The 15,970-nt window shown below is 41.8% G+C and overlaps 1 protein-coding gene across 4 annotated transcripts in view; it reads right to left on the bottom strand.

The window, feature by feature from the left end:
• Positions 1 to 15,970, bottom strand: part of RIN2 (Ras and Rab interactor 2) — a 224,041-nt gene that overhangs the window by 95,619 nt on the left and 112,452 nt on the right. For 3 of the 4 annotated variants that reach the window (XM_006929986.5, XM_019826878.2, XM_019826879.3), the window contains one exon: positions 13,962 to 14,054. In XM_006929986.5, coding sequence (XP_006930048.2) covers positions 13,962 to 14,018 — 57 coding nt within the window. In that variant the 5' untranslated portion in view covers positions 14,019 to 14,054. Of the gene's footprint in view, positions 1 to 13,961; positions 14,055 to 14,267; positions 14,425 to 15,970 lie in introns of those variants that run through there. The other variant, XM_045053928.1, reaches the window with a different exon arrangement.

The following is a 15,970-nucleotide window of genomic DNA, read 5'->3' as shown; positions in this document are numbered from 1 at the left end:
CTCACAGTCTGTGAGTTCAAGCCCCGCATTGGGCTCTGTGCTGATAGCTCAGAACCTGGAGCCTGCTTCAGATTCTGTGTCTCCTCTATCTCTGCCCCTCCCCTGCTCATGCTCTGTCTCTCTCTGTCTCAAAAATAAATTTAAAAAAATTTTTTTAAAAAGCACATATTTCTAAAAATCATAAAAAGTATGCATTAATTTGCCAATTTATAGAATGCTAGTTTAAAAGACAGTTCACAACCATTGACTTCTTAGTTCAGGCTCCTAAGGGTTAAGAATTCTAATTGATAGATTCAGTTAAATCTACTAAAAATAAAGGAAACATGTCTATATGCAAGAAAAGTAGGAGGTTTGCTGTCAGTAAAAGAAAGTACAAGGAAAAAACAATCTGATTGAAAATGGGCAGACATTTCTCCAAAGACAGACAGACGGCCAACAGATACATGAAAAGATGCTCAAAATCACTCATTATCAGGAAAATGCAAATCAAAACCACAATGAGATATCACCTCACACCTATCAGAATGGCTAAAATCAAAAAGACTAGAAATAACAAGTGTTGGCAAGGATGTGGTGAAAAAGGAACCCTTTAGTTCACTGTTGGTGGGAATGTGAATTGGTGCAACCACTGTGGAAAAAAGTATGGAGGTTCCCCCCCCAAAAAAATAGAAATGCCAGATGATGCAGTAATTCCACCATTGGGTATGTACCCCCCCCCAGAAAAAATCCTCTACTAATTTAAGAAAGATAATATTCACCTTTATGTTTATTGCAGCATTATTTACAATAACCAAGATATAGAAGTAACCCAAGTGTCCATCCACAAAGGTGTGTGTGTGTGTGTGTATATATATGTGTGTGTGTGTGCATATATATATGTATATGTAATGGACTATTACTCGCCATAAAAAAGAATGAGAGCTTACTATTTGCAGCAATGTGGATGGACCTAAAGGGGTATTATGCTAAGTGAAATAAGTCAGGCAGAGAAATACAAATGTTGTATGATTTCACTTATGTGTGAAATCTAAAACAAACAAACAAACAAACAAACAAATAGCAGAAACAGGCCCAGCAGAAACAGCAGAGGACAAACTGATAGCTGCCAGAAAGGAGCAGGGCTGGAAAAAAGAAGAAGAAGAAGAAGAAGAAGAAGAAGAAGAAGAAGAAGAAGAAGAAGAAGAAGAAGAAGAAGAAGAAGAAGAAGAAGAAGAAGAAGATGAATAAGAAGGAGAAGAAGGAGGAGGAGGGGGGAGGAGGTATGAGGAATGGAAATACATTTTTGTTGAGGGAAAAAAAAGTAATTTTGTCCTAAAGTGAGGCTTGTTATTTACATAGGGAAAACTTAGGACAACATCTGAATACAGAAAAAAATGTTATAGGAGTTTTGTGGAAAGGGGCGCCTGGGTGGCTCAGTCGGTTAAACATCTGACTTCGGCTCAGGTCATGATCTCATGGTTTGTGGATTCGAGCCCTGCGTCGGGCTCTGTGCTGACAGGTCAGAGCCTGGAGCCTGCTTCGGATTCTGTGTCTTCTTCTCTCTGCTTCTCCCCATCTAGTGCTCTGTCTCTCAAAAATAAATAAAAATTTAAAAAATACTTAAAAAAGTTTTGTGGAAAAGGAATCTTTGAAAAGGAATTTTTAAATGTGATCAAGCTGGCTAAGATGAAATATATCTAACAATGAGCTTTAATACCAAAAGTACTCTGGTACAAAATTAGAATTTGGTCTTTCTCTCTGTTAAAGGGACACAGTTTTCTTAGATTGTTGCTCTGCTTTTAATAAGGAATTGTAAACAAAGGTTTTCTTTACCTTTAACATAATTTGCTAGAAAAACAAAGATTCTGTTGTGTCTTTATCAGGTCTTTGATTACTTTGAAAAAGAAAAAACCCCTGAGTCTTTTCAATATTAAAAAAGTTAAGGCTTTTTATGACTATTTAACTCTCTGTATTTGCCTGTGAAGTCTTTGTCATTTTGGTTAAATGGATAACTATGTATTGTTTCATGGCGACCTATGATCCTATTTGGCCAATTGTCCAAACCTTTTAATATTTTTGACAAACTTCTCTAAAGTCAAATTCTAAATGAAGTCTTCTTGACCTTGAATTCACTTTGAAAATTTCCAGAGAGCAACTAGAATATTTCAAAGGATTTGTTCTCTCTCCTTACAAAAAGAGATGTTAAGCTAATTAGGTTTATTTCATGTGTTAAAATACAAGGGAAGCATTGTCAAATAAGTAATGATAAACTTTCTTAGGTCACATTGTGTGGGTAAATGTTATTAATATGAATGTTCCAAAACTCTGATATGTCCTCATATGATATCACTTGTCATTTATTATTTCAAGATGTGGTATGTCACAGAAGTAATCAAATTTCCTTGTCAATTCCATTATAATGAATTCTCATCAAATATTTAATAATGGGCATGTTTAAGTTTTTGTCATTTACAGTTATTGCTATAGTCAGAGGCTTTTACAAAATTCCTGCAAATGTGTTTCATCTTCAGAGAAATTCCATGGAAAGCAATCTGACTTATACCCTAGAATACAAGATAACTTTCAGATCATACAACTAAACTGGGTAAGAATTTCCAGAATGCATGGAAATAATTCAAGCAGAACAAGAAATAAACTGAGGATTCTGGTTATGTTTTTATGATTTCTTGTTTAAAATATCACTGGTTTTCTATTGTGTTGCTCTTCCAGATTTTAGGAAATCCCTTTCTCTTTTCTCTCAAGTTATTAACAATTTCTTGAGATATACCTTTGTGAAGAAAGATGAAACATGTACTTTCTCCCTACCTGATGCCTCCAGAATTCAAAAACTCGAGGTTTTTTTTGTGACAAAGTAATTATTTATGTAAGTTCAATGAGAACCTGTTCTTATAAAAGGACACAGTTGGAAATATTGGCTATATTACCAAGGCTCTGACTGGATTGTCACATTTGAGACAGATGTAAAAATCTTCCTGGTAACATATTTACAAGGTTCCAGCAAAGCAGTCTTTAAAAAAACTTTCTCAATCACTATTCTCTGCTACACTTATATAAATAATCAGGCAAAGTTGAATGCAACAAGTTAGTTTTACTATTAAAAATGCGGGTAATTGCAGAGAAAATAAATTATGTTTACACTGTTATCTATATTAGATTCCAAGCTTGTTAATTTTCTTGAGGCTCTGTTATAGACCTATAATTTGGACTGGATCCTGATTTCTTCTAGTTTACTCGAAAATCCGGTTACAACTCTCCAAACTAATGTCTCCAATTTACTCCCACTCTTCTGATTTGGAATCAGTAAAAACAGACTGCCCTTGAATCTCCTTGGAAGGAACTAAACCAGGCCCCCCTTACTACTCAGATGGCAGCCAAACTTCAGGAACTTAAACCTTGGATATGCATCTTATAGCAAAAGAAGCCTCCACCCGACATCTGGTCCTGCACAGATGATGCAAATCTCCAATTCAAACTGACAAGGAAGAGAAGAAGCTGGCATTGAGGTAGACTCTTCCTCCCAAGACCTCAGAGCAAGACCTCATATTTTAACTAAACATAAAACCCTTTGTTCTTCACTTCTTCCCTTTACTCTGACACTGGCTTGGGAAGATAATGTCAGCATCTGTATCTCCCAGGACATTGCTAATGGGGTTGTGCTTTGCCTTTCAGACTGGCTGGATTTGTCATCAAAAACTCCCATCTCTCCATTAACGGTGCCACCTGAAGGGGAATGGTTTGTGCTTATAGGGTTTGTCTTTGTGATGGTTCTCATTCTCCTTGGGCCTCCTGACACATAGCTCTAAAACCCTTGGAATTTCCTAAATGATAGAAGTAATAGGAGCATATTTTGTTATTCACTGCAAGACCCCTTGGTTCATACCTGGGTTTATAGTAATGAGATGACTGGTGGCAGGTAGCCCCTGGATAGCTTTAGAATGGGGGCTCATAGCCAGGGTAACCAACCCTGTGATTACAGAGCTGGAATTTTCAGCCCCACCCCTGACCCCACCACTGGGGAAGAAAGTGGGGCTGGGGATGGAGCTAATCACTAATGGCCTATGATTGAATCAACTGTGCCTACATAATGAGTCTCCATAAAGACTCTGAATGCAGGGGTTTGAAGAGCTTCTGATTGGTGAAGCCAAGAGAGGCACATCCCAAGCTCTATGGGGACAAAAGCTCCTGTGCTCAAGACCCTTCCAGAACCTCCTCTGTGTATCTCTTCATCTAGTTATTCACCTGTATCCTTTATAAGACACTGGTAATAGTAAGTGATTCGTTTCCCTGAGTTCTGGGAGCCATTCTAGGGAATTACTGTACCTAAAGAGGGGTTGTGGGAGCCACTGATTTATAGTCAGGTTGGACAGAAGTGGGGATAATCTGGGAACTCACTGCTTGTGATTGGTATCTGAAGTGGGAGCAGTCTTCTGGGAATGAGCCCTTAACCTGTGATGTCTAGACTAACTCTGTTTATTTAGTGTCAGACTTGAATGCCCAGCTAGTGTCCACAGAGAATTGGGGAATAAATTGTTTGGTATGGGAAAAGCTCACACATTTTGTGTCAGTGTGCTGTGAATGGAGACACTTTTCTTTTGGTGGTAAAAGATGTGTCCTAAATAAAGGGCCCATGTAGAACCACTCAGCCTCCAGGTTCAGGGCAATGGTGTTTGGAGACTATCCAAAAGATATGATTATCTCTATCTCAACCTATTACTTCCTGACATCCTCTCCACTCTGGGTGACTGGTGCCCATGCTGCCTGGCCCACCCACAGTGGGTCCCTGAGGTCCATCCTTCCCCTCAGGAATCCCGATTTGCCTTATTCTATCCTCTTCTCCTCAATGCACATGAACTCAAATTTCTTCTCTAAGCTGATCTCAGCTAGTGGTTCATAAAGCCCTACTTCATACTAAGTTGTGAATGACTAATGTTATCACCTGACATTCTGCCAGTTAAGTGCTACTTATTAACTCAAAATGAGTCTCCATGTGGAATTACAGGAAGGAAGGAAGGAGAGATATTTTTGGCAAGCCATTCTCCTTTTTATAAGATAAGACAAAGCAGAAAGAAGACTCTGTATCCCAAACTAGCTCCTCCCTTGACACCTTTAACATCTGGGATAGTGGGCTCTTGGTGCCCCGTCAGCTAAACATGAGAAGCTGCTCTTGATGGTGGGAGGAGGAGTTTCTACATCTTATGATCCCTACAGACCCTGGTGACCATGGGCTGATCCAAGGCACTGTCAAGGCCTGGAGAAACTTGCTGCCTCTTTGCCTAAGTTTCCCTCAGTCCATCCATGGATGATCCTCTGTATCTCAGGGTTCAGTCAGAACTCACAGGCTCTGTCACTGCTGGATGTGAGGTCCCCAAGAGAAATAGCCGCTGGGGCCTCTGCATCCTTTGCACACCCCCCGAGCCTCCTGGGGGGGTCAGGAGTGTTAGGAGACTGAACTTTCCACATGCCTGATCTTTCTTCCAGCTAAGTAGGAGTTCAAACTGATAGACCCCAGATCAGAGCCTGCCCTCAGAAGCATTTTCTTCCATCCTCACTGTACTTTTAAAGGTTCTTGGGACACCTGGCTGACTCAGTCATAGAGCATGTGACTCTTGATCTCAGGGTTGTGAATTTGAGCCCCATGTTGAGTGTAGAGATTACTTTAAAAAAATAAAATCTTTAAAATTTGAAACAAATTGGGTTTCTCTTACATAAAAATCTAGATTTCTGGCCTCTCTTGAGAAACATCAGAGGACCCAGATTCATTCTCTTGTGACAGCATCTGGCTGGAACTGAGTTAGCAGCATCCCCCTCCTGGTAGGGTCTGGTGCTCTCCCGCCAGTTGTGTTCCCACCAAAACTACCTGCCCAACACCAGACAGGCCCACTTATTCATTTCACTCCCATCATTCTGTCTGGCCCTGTAGGTTTTTGACTTTGTAACTAAACTATTTGCCTATGTCTTTGTCTCTAAGATGGCTGGTAAACTCTAGACATCCTTGTAGTCACACCTTTGAGTGATGCCCCCTTGAGTTAGGGCTGGACTACCTGACTGGCTTCTAACAAACAGAACACGGCAGAAGTAATGGGGCATCACTCTCAAGATCAGGTTATAAACAGACTCTAGCTTTTGTCTCTCTTGTTTTCTCCTATATGGCTCACCTTGGGGGGAAGCCATCTGCCTTGTCCTGAGGCCAGCCCTGTGGAGAGGGATAGACACCTGCCAAGTGAGTTTGAAGTAGGCTCTCCGTTTGAGCCACCTGATGAGAATACAGCCCAGCCAACAACTCGGCAGTGATCTCGTAGTGACCCAGCACCAGAGGCACTCCATTAAACAAGCCTAGGTTTCTGACCTCCAGAAACAGTGAGGTACAGACACTTGTTTTAAGTCACTAAGGTGTGGGGGCAATTAGTTATATAGCAATAGATAATAGAGCTTCAAATTTGTTGTGAAAATAGTTTTTGCTTACCATGTAAAGATGTTTGAAAGAAAATCTATCCTGGGAAATTAGGCTCCACACACATTGGCACCTCAGTCCGTAAAACTTACACGCAAGGATTTTATCAGCCTCTGGTATTTGACTTTAGGTATCAGAGCAATATCCAAAATATCATTGTGAGGCTTTTCCATTATGAAAAAGAGTCCAGAAATTAATGCTATTAATATATCTTTGATTCCCCAGTGAACAGGAAGTTTCTCCTCTAAGGAGAAATCACCTCTAAATCAAAGTCAGAGCAAGATTTCCCATGGTTCTATGACCTCACTGAAGAAATGCACTCTTTAAAGGCACAATCCCTGGTTGGAGAAAGATGGGGACGAGGAAAGGGGAGGGTCATAGAAGAGGCAGGGAATAAGCCATTTCAGTGTTAATAAAGAACACTATTTAAAACTTGAAAATAAGGCCAAAAGGTGGGTGGGACATGTCTTTTTTGACATGTTTAATGCTATGAATTTCCCTCTGACCTCTGCTTTAAATATATGACATGGATTCTAACAGGTAGTGTTTTAATTACTTTTTAGAAATTATGTAATTCCATTTTGCCATAGTGTTCTGATTATTTTTTAGAAATTCTGTAATTCTATTTTGCATTTCCCCTTTTGCCCAAGAGTTGTTTATTAGAAGGTTTTAAAGTTTCCAGGTAGAAGAGCCCTTTTGTTTTTGAGCACTGTGCTTGAGCATTATTTAACAAAATCACCTAAAGATTATTTAATTACCTAAGGGGATGTACCTATGTTTGACTTTGCTATGTGGAACTAATGAACAGCTTGGGTACTGGATGGTTACATGTCAGCCTGGAGATTTCTGTTCAAAAAAAAAAAAAAAAGATTATCCCAAAGATTAGAGTTTTATTGCCTGTAGGACTTTAACCAGTTTTGATTTTTAACTTGGTAAACTTATTACAGAAGGACTTTTTAACAGGTATACACTACAGATATGACACTTGTCAAAGTGTTCTTTGAACCAGATTTATGCTGGTTTCCTGGTTTCATGCATGGGGTGAATAAAGCTTTGACAGATGTTCATTCCATATTATATGAGAGTTATGTTTTAACTTTCTGACAATTATATGTTGACATAATAGTCCTTTAATACTCCTTCAAATCTACATCTCCCTCCTTGGTATCCCACTGATAATGAAAACTCAGAGTTATACGTAATCCTGGAGAAATATGTGGTTGAGGGGAACCAAGGAAATCTATTTTACTTCTGATTTTGTTTTTTTAAAAAAAAGTTCCTTAAAGCAAGTGAGAATGTGTTGCAGCCCAAAATGTAATATTTAATATCAGAAATGAATGGCCAGGGACAACTGGGTGGCTCAGTTGAGCGTCCAGCTTCAGCTCAGGTCATGATCTCATGATCTCATGGTTCATGAGCCCTGCATTGGGCTCACTGTCAGCACAGAGCCTGCTACTAATCTTCTGTCCCCCACCTCTGCCCCTCCCCCACTCACATGTCTGTGTGCTCTCTCTCTCTCTCTCTCTCTCTCTCAAAAAAATAAAAATTTAAAAAAAATCTTAAAAAAAAAGAAGAAGAAAGAAATGAATGGCCAAAATGTGCTAGAAAAGCTATCCAATAAAACCATGAAATCCATCGCTTTTTGAAAACACAACTGGGAACTGCTGTCTAATAATTATGATGGCATTCCTAGAAAGTCATGCCCTTGGGGACTGATATGTGTCCTGGAGGGATCTGGAGCAGATGGTGAGAGACAAGCATGTGCATCCAAAAAAGCCAACCTCTCTTCCAAAGAGACATCACTGTCCTCATGACCTCTCTGGATGGAGTTTCCTGGGAAATCCCACTGGAAGAAGGGGAAAGGGATCAGAGTGGACCCCTTGGGTGGGCTATATAGGGTAGGGTGCCTCAGGAAAAAGTCAGGTCCAGTTCCCATCAGTCCTATAGACGAACCAGTCCTGGCACTTCAGTTTACCCTGGACCTCAGTTTACCCATCTGTAACAGGAGGTGGTTTAGACAACATAAAATGTAGCCCTCCAACTGTCCAAAACGGCAGCCACCAGCCACATGTGGCAACCGAGCACTTGAAATGTGGCTAGTCTGAATTGAGATGTGCTCAGTGTAAAGTACAAACCAGATTTCAAAGTCATGGTACAAAAAAAAAGTATATAGAACATCTGATTCATACTTTCATATCGATTACACATTTACATGACAATATTTTAGATATACTAAGTTAAATAAAACATATCATTAAAATCAATTTCACTTTTTTTTTTAATGTGGCTACTAGAACATTTAAAATGACCCCTGTAGCTGACTTCATATTTCCAAGGGACAGCACCTCTCTAAGCCCTCTCCAGGTTTAAGCGTCTGGGAAGAATTTATTTATGGAAAACAAAAGATACACCAAATACTGATGTCAGCTATGCTTTGCAACATTATTATGAATAATTATCAATATGTCATCTGCTCTGACCAAATCTCTAATCTCTATTTTGTTCTCACTGCAGGGTGCTTAGTCCTTTCTTGAGTATAGACTGGTACATGGTGCCTCCCTGGCTGTCTGGCATGTGAAGTGATGTCCATTCACTGTCCAGGGGGCATGCTAAAAGATTAAGGGTGTGGCGCTCATACCTTTGGCTTTTAAGTGTCCACAGAGCCACGTAAGGATTTGGCCAATGAAATTACTGACTAAAATGTGATTTTGGTTCCATTCATTACTTTTCAAGCCCCTGCCATCTCTGTCCATGGTCACACAACAGTGAATTGCTGTACTGGACTGTGCCTGAAAGAAATGACTCTCCACACCAAGAATAGTCTGGAAGTTTGAATGCTGGGAATCACCCAAGGTGTGCGATTGCACCACTTCTGGATGATTGAAAATCTGCCTGCAGACAGAATTGTTGAAAACAGAATAACATTTCAAATGCTGAGGAAAGACTGATAGTTAAGGGAAGGCAGTCAGGGTGAAGTGAATCATCACCTCTGGTTTATCTATTTTGTACAGTCACATTTTAGCAATCAGGTTTCTTCAAAACTAGTCACACTCTATTCTTTATGGTGCCAGAGAGCTCTCTTCTATGGCTTCTCTGAAAGGTCTGAAACATGATGCACCTGTTATCCAAACCATTCAAAATGACCAAAAAAGGATTTCTCAAACTTAGCCTCTGCTGCTGAACTGTGCCCTCAAACTTCCCAGCTGGTTTGTGAGCCCAGGCTCAGAGTGTGTCCCCGCAGAAGGGAGCAGTTGGGAAACACAGGAGGGCAGGATCCCTGGAGTCCAAACATATTTTTTTCCTGGTCAGTTAAGACCAACTGCTCTCCTGTCCTGGGGGCAAAGGAGGCTGGGAAGCAGTCACTGAGAAAAAGAGAACTCTACCAACTTGTACATGGCACAGGGAAGGCTCACCCAGGCACTCCTGGAAGAAATTGGATTGTTAAGTGGGCAATACACACTGGTCCTCTTCTGGAATTGTTCTCTGCCATGAGAGGCTGCCCCCTCGGGGGCAAGGAAACAGCAACAAAAGGACAGAGGAAATCACTCATGGCAGAGCTAAAGTTATGTATGAATTGAAGTTTACTTCCTGGTACCATGCTGGAGTCATAGCTAGGCCATCTACCACAATTTTATCTTCAGACAAAAATAAAGGTAGATATCAGCTCAGACCATGTGAGTTCCTTTGTCAATGGATACAGTGTGTCTATGTCAGCCTGGAAGGGTAGTTAGGAGCCTGGTGGGGAGAGGTGGAAGGTGAGGGGGAGGAGGAGGGATGGGCCAAGCCTGGAATCTGGGCACCTGCAGGTTTGGACCACAGCAGCAGACCCAAGAGGGCACAGTGGTAGGACCAGTGGAGGAAGAAGCAGGGAAAGGAGAGCCAGAAGACCTCAACTGTCAAGGTAAAGAATACAGACCAGTCCTGGGCCCAGCATAAAGCCAGAGTCTGCAAGCAGGCGAAATGGATGATGGGATGGTTTGGAAATAAACACGCCTGGTGGTAGTGCAGACACATTAAAGGCATCATCTGTAGTGCCCAGAAATGAAAGAATGAGAACAGAAATGGGAAAGTGTCTGTAGAGGAAGGAGGATGGTGGGGAGTTTGGTGACTTGAGAGGAATCTGCCAGAACTGGGCCTCTGGATGGGGAAGGGGTGTGGGTGGCTTGGAGGAAGCTTTGCTATTCAGGAAAGGAGGGATCAAAGCTAACTTTGAGTTTGTCTGCTAGTGCAGAACCACCTAGAGCTTTTCTAGCCTAGATGATGTCTTTCTTACACAAGCTCTTTCACACAATACATCCTGAAATGTATAGTAACAGGTGTTCACTTCTATATTGACGTGCAGATAACTCTGGTTGCTTTGTCCAGGGCATCACCTGCTTCCCCGTATATGTTTTAATGGATGCCTTGTAGACCAGGAAGACGCATTTCTGAAAAAATTCACGATGGTGCTTCACGATGGGAAGGACTGTGGAAAATGTGTTTGTCCAGGATAGGATTTCTGTGGCCAGGCTTCCAGGATGTGATTCCACATGAATAATAACCATGGGGCACTGTCAACCACCCCAGAATGCTCAGACAATCTTCAGTAGCCAATCAAATATTCACAATACTAAACACATTACAAGTCATAAAAGAAAATAATGTTTCATGTGAGAAGTAAATGGGGCTCTGAGAATATATACCCCAATGTGGTGTTCCTGAAAAATCTTTCCTGAAGAAGTGGACTTTGAGACCTGAGGTTGACTCCATATACCTAGGGAGGTGGGGGGAGGGCTAAATTTTGGAATGACTCTTACTGCCATGCTGTGCTTCCCAAACATCAGTGATGCCCTATAACCAGACAGGACAATTTCATGAAGTGTAAGAATACTTGGTTACATTCTTGGCTCACAGATGAATTCCATACACATTTCTCAGCTATTAGGGCTCACGTGATTTTGTGTAAAGTGTAGATAATTGAAAGACAATCACCAGGCCTCTTTTTCATCATTATCTTCCCTTATTCAATTTGTATTTTCAAAATCAGAATTGCTAACCAACTGGTAAGTTTCGGTTTGTGGTTTTCTATCTATCCTGGCTCATGGAAATGACTCAGATAAGTTGCAAGACACAAAGGTGCCTTAACCCACCTGACCTGTGTCCAAAGGGCAGTTGACTTCATTCTTGTGGATAACTACATGCCTAAATTGTGAAATCATTAATAATAACTAACAATCATATTTATTTACTTAATATTATAATAACTAATACTACTCCATCATTAATTATGGAATAGTCATCATAAAGAATAATATTATCTATGAAGAAGAGAAAAGAAAGAAAAGAAGTATAAAATGTACCATTACCTTGTAGTATGTAACTTAAACAATTTAAGCTCTGGGGAAGAAAAGAAGAAGAAAAAAAAGAAAGACGATACCAAGTTAAACAGTGCAGACCTCTTGGCCAACATTTTCTTCCAGGACATGTGACACAGGAGAGATGAGCAAGACTTGTCTTCATTGGGGTCAGGCAGGCCTCTCACTTCTTGCCTGATTGATTCTTTCATAGGACATAGCCCAGAAATACAAGTTAACTGTTTTACCTGCTGTCCAACTGAAAAAAATTTTTTTTCTCCCCAGGACTTCAGGACACACTGGCTACCATGAAATCAACAGGTGGTATTGAGTCCAATATGGACCCTCCCTCAGGAATTTTCAAAGGCAATTTTGACCATACTTGATTTTCTTCTTTTGCTTTGACTATAAAGTCTAACTGCTATGTAAGATTCCACCCCCCTCCCCGCCCCATATTTCCTGAGCATAAGGTGGTAATTACAGACTAACCAATAGTTAGGCTGATGTAGGCAGCGCCTTGGGTTAAGGAGGGGGGTGGGTTTGTCCCCTCTACCAGGATGAAGTAAGTATCTCCACATAACACAGGATCTAGGAACTGGAGATGAGTCAGGAGCCTGGTGGGTTAGTGCCTGGTCTATAAGAGACTTGAAAAGTCCCTCGTCTGCCTCAAGTGGGTGGATGTTGTACAGCTTTATTCCAAGTTGAGTAAACGAATGAAGAACAGAGTTGGCTATATCCACATCACATAACTATGAGGACGGAGAATCGAGACCATCTGTGTCAACATAACTATTTCTTCCAGGATATTCGTACCCAGGATGTTAAGGCTTTAAACCAACAAATCACTTTGCTATTTGCTGCAGGAAATTCCTACAAGACAATTTGTCCTGGCAAACAGTTTGCTCACCTGGGAAAAGCTTGCTCATCAAACAATAGTTAACTTGCCAAGATTCTATTCAAGACCATTGTCTTGCTGAATCCACCAATCCGGAACTATTATGCCACATACTCTGCTGAAATCCGATCAATTCTCTGCCTTGGAAAATACAGCTTAAGGGACCCAAGCCCAGACCTCTGAACCCTGTGAAGATGTCTCCCATCCTCCCACTTGCACACCAGTGGGACTGTGTCCTGATGATGTCCTTCCTTACTGTGGTTGGCTTGTTGAATTTAGCTTTGCTGTATCAACAAGGCTCTTCTGATAGATTTTTATGGAGTCCAAAATTGACATAGTAAATCGGTTTAGTCTTTTGCAAATGGGAAGCATATACATGCAAATTAATACACACTTGCAACCCATCAAGATGGGAGAATTAGTAAACATTGTCCGTTTTCCTCGGTAATTAGGAGGCTCCTGTGTTATTCCTCCTTTGAGGAAAAAGATAGGATGTTTGAACACTTTCCTATGACAGATTTCAAATGCACATTTTACCTCCGTTTTTCTACTCCTTTACATGATCTTGTTTTTTATACAAAGCAAAAGCCATAAGAAGGAAATGAATTCCCAAGTGCAAATTTGAAATGACCACCAAGTCTTAATTTACAACATACACACAGAGTATATAAAATACCCATTTAGAATCTCATTAAACTAGCAAGGTAATTTCAACCTATTAACATCTATATGCATATGGAGAGTGGCACAGTTTTAATCATGCCTTGGTTCTCTCTTGCCTGATCATAAGAGGCCTCTAAGTATTTGATAAAATACACCAGCAAATAACAATCAGTCTAGGGTGAGACCCAGGAATCTGTTTGTTGTTGTTGTTGTTGTTGTTGTTCTTTAAAGAGGACCTACGTGATTCATACAGTCAAGTAAAGTGCAAAACACACTTGCCTACAGCATCGGTTGACTGGAATGCAAAATCCAGCTTCTATCATAAAACCATCCAGTTGAAAAAGGAACAGATAAAGATTGCCTCAACTGTTTTATACAGGGTTGCATCTCACAGGTCCTAGATCCCAGGCCTGTCTGGAATCACTAGGTCACAAAAACTCCAACCTACTGTAAACCCAGTAACAGCTCGCAGCTGGGTTCAGGCAAGCTTCCCCCCCCCCCTCCCCCCGCCACCCCTCCAGAGCTGGCTCAGAACAGGCTTCACTCTGCAGCTCCTCAAGCAGCCCAGCAAAGTGAGAAAGACTGCCCATTAGAAATCCCAATCAAGGCTTCCTTTTACCTTAAAGAAACTTCCTCGCTTGTCCAGACCGCGGGCACCCATGGTCCAAGCTGACATCTCCCCCAGCGATGCTCTATTGCACGCCCGGGACTCCTGAAGGTAGAGATATTTTTAATGGTTAGTCCAGCCTGTAGGAAATTCCTTTCTAAGCCACAGAACACTCACAACAACAGTCCTGCCAAGATCTTTTTCCGTCAACAACACAGTGCCATTTATTTCCCACCAAAGCCCTTCCATCCCCTTTCAGGCTGATTTCCTGCTCCAGACAGCTCAGTTCCTAGTCTGTGCCCCACCTCACTGCCCCACCTCCTGTTTCTCCAGCTGACGCAGAAGGTCTCTGGGACTGCGGAAAGTATAATGATTGCTTTGTATGTTTGCTTGACCTCATGCTCGAGTCCTAAAGGGACCGATATTAGATGTCACCGTAATCTGCTCTGAAGCTTATGGACTTAATGTGGCTGAACACAGAGGGACAGCAGAAGAATGAGGCCCTGCATGTCCCAGGAAATCCTGCCGGAATGAGATGAGGTCATCATCAGCTCTGCTAGCCCTCTCCCCCAGGCAAGGTCAACACAAGGGCACTGGGAATAAATCCCTTTATTTTCTCCTTAGAAATCAAAGATTGAGATGAAATCCTACGTCCCTGTTTACAGAGATAAGTTTGTATAAGAAACAACACGGAAACAGCTCCATGATAACCCAAGGGGAGGGGGGCAGTGCACTTTGGAATGCAGAGAAAAATTTAAAGGCATGATATGATTCTGAATCATAACTGTGGTCATTTCAGCTTGGAATTTCCCTCACTTGAGCATCAAAACTCGATAATCTTCCCTCTTGGCTACAAAGCCTTCAATGTCCACTCCTAAGTAAAACACATGCACACCCAGGCAGCTGGCCTTACCCCAGCCAGAGTGCAGTGCAGACCTGGAGAGGGGGGCATCCCTAAACCTTCCTTACCCAGGGAGGCTGGGCCAGGAGCAAGTGTAAAACTGTTCTCCTGCTCACAATCTCTTCTGTTTGCCATAACACGCTCAAGACGAAGCTCGTCCTGACCATCACCAACATGGTATAAGGACAATAAAGTGAAAACAGGTCACGCCACATTAAGGAATATTAAAGGGGTTTGAGCTGCAGGGGTGGGGTCGGGAGGCACCAAAGCCAAAGCCACAGTAGCTGCTGCCAATTTGCAAAAGCAATTTCATTATTGCGGGGGGGGGGGGGGTTGGGGGGGTGGGGGGTGGGCAGAGAGCCAATAGCACCAAAGGGACATTTCAACAAGTGGAAAAGCATAATTACTTAGCAGAGAGCTACATGTGCATTAGCAAAGAATACTTTTTGGCAAGAGGCTCATTTTGGCCTCAAGATTTGCCCCTATGTTCACATTCATAGGGGACTCTGTTGATCTGTAGAATCTCATCTATAGGAAGACAGTAACGCAGTGCTACCCATCCCTCCTTCGGGAACCCTCGCCAATTTAGTCCTCCCTCCATGGCTCCCTCTCTGTAAAGGTTCAGAGGTGCCTTCCCTGTGTTGCTTTCCACTTGCTGGGATGGAGGCGAGCATTCCAAAACCTCCTGAGAAGACGGGAGCTCTCCTTTGCAATTCTGCTGACTCTGGACCTTCAGGTTGTCAGGCTCAGCAGCTGAACGGAACCCCAGCTCCAAGGCCTTTGAAGTTCATCACTTACTAGCAAAGTCCACAGATTGGAGCGACTCCAGAATGAAAACACAGGGCTGTGTTCAGAACTAAGAGGAGACGGAGCCACACCGTAACCTGAGGGAGCACATGATTAACTGTTTCCATGCAGAAGCACACACATAAAGAAAGAACACTTCCTGAAACCAAGCCTAATGTGCAATTCTTTTCCTTTCAGACGTTTTCTAGGCGAGGGATTTGACATCATGCAGCAGTTAAGGAGCTGCTGGCAAGAGCCAAGACTTCATTCCTCATGCAGATCGAAGTCTCTTTGTTCTGTTCCTAAGATTTCCATAGACAAACCCCTTCTGATG

This window comes from Felis catus, chromosome A3, assembly GCF_018350175.1.
Source record: "Felis catus isolate Fca126 chromosome A3, F.catus_Fca126_mat1.0, whole genome shotgun sequence".
Taxonomy (NCBI): Eukaryota; Metazoa; Chordata; class Mammalia; order Carnivora; family Felidae; genus Felis; species Felis catus.
The sequence above is the reverse complement of the archived record's forward strand: the minus strand, read 5'-3'. Positions and strand labels throughout refer to the sequence as shown.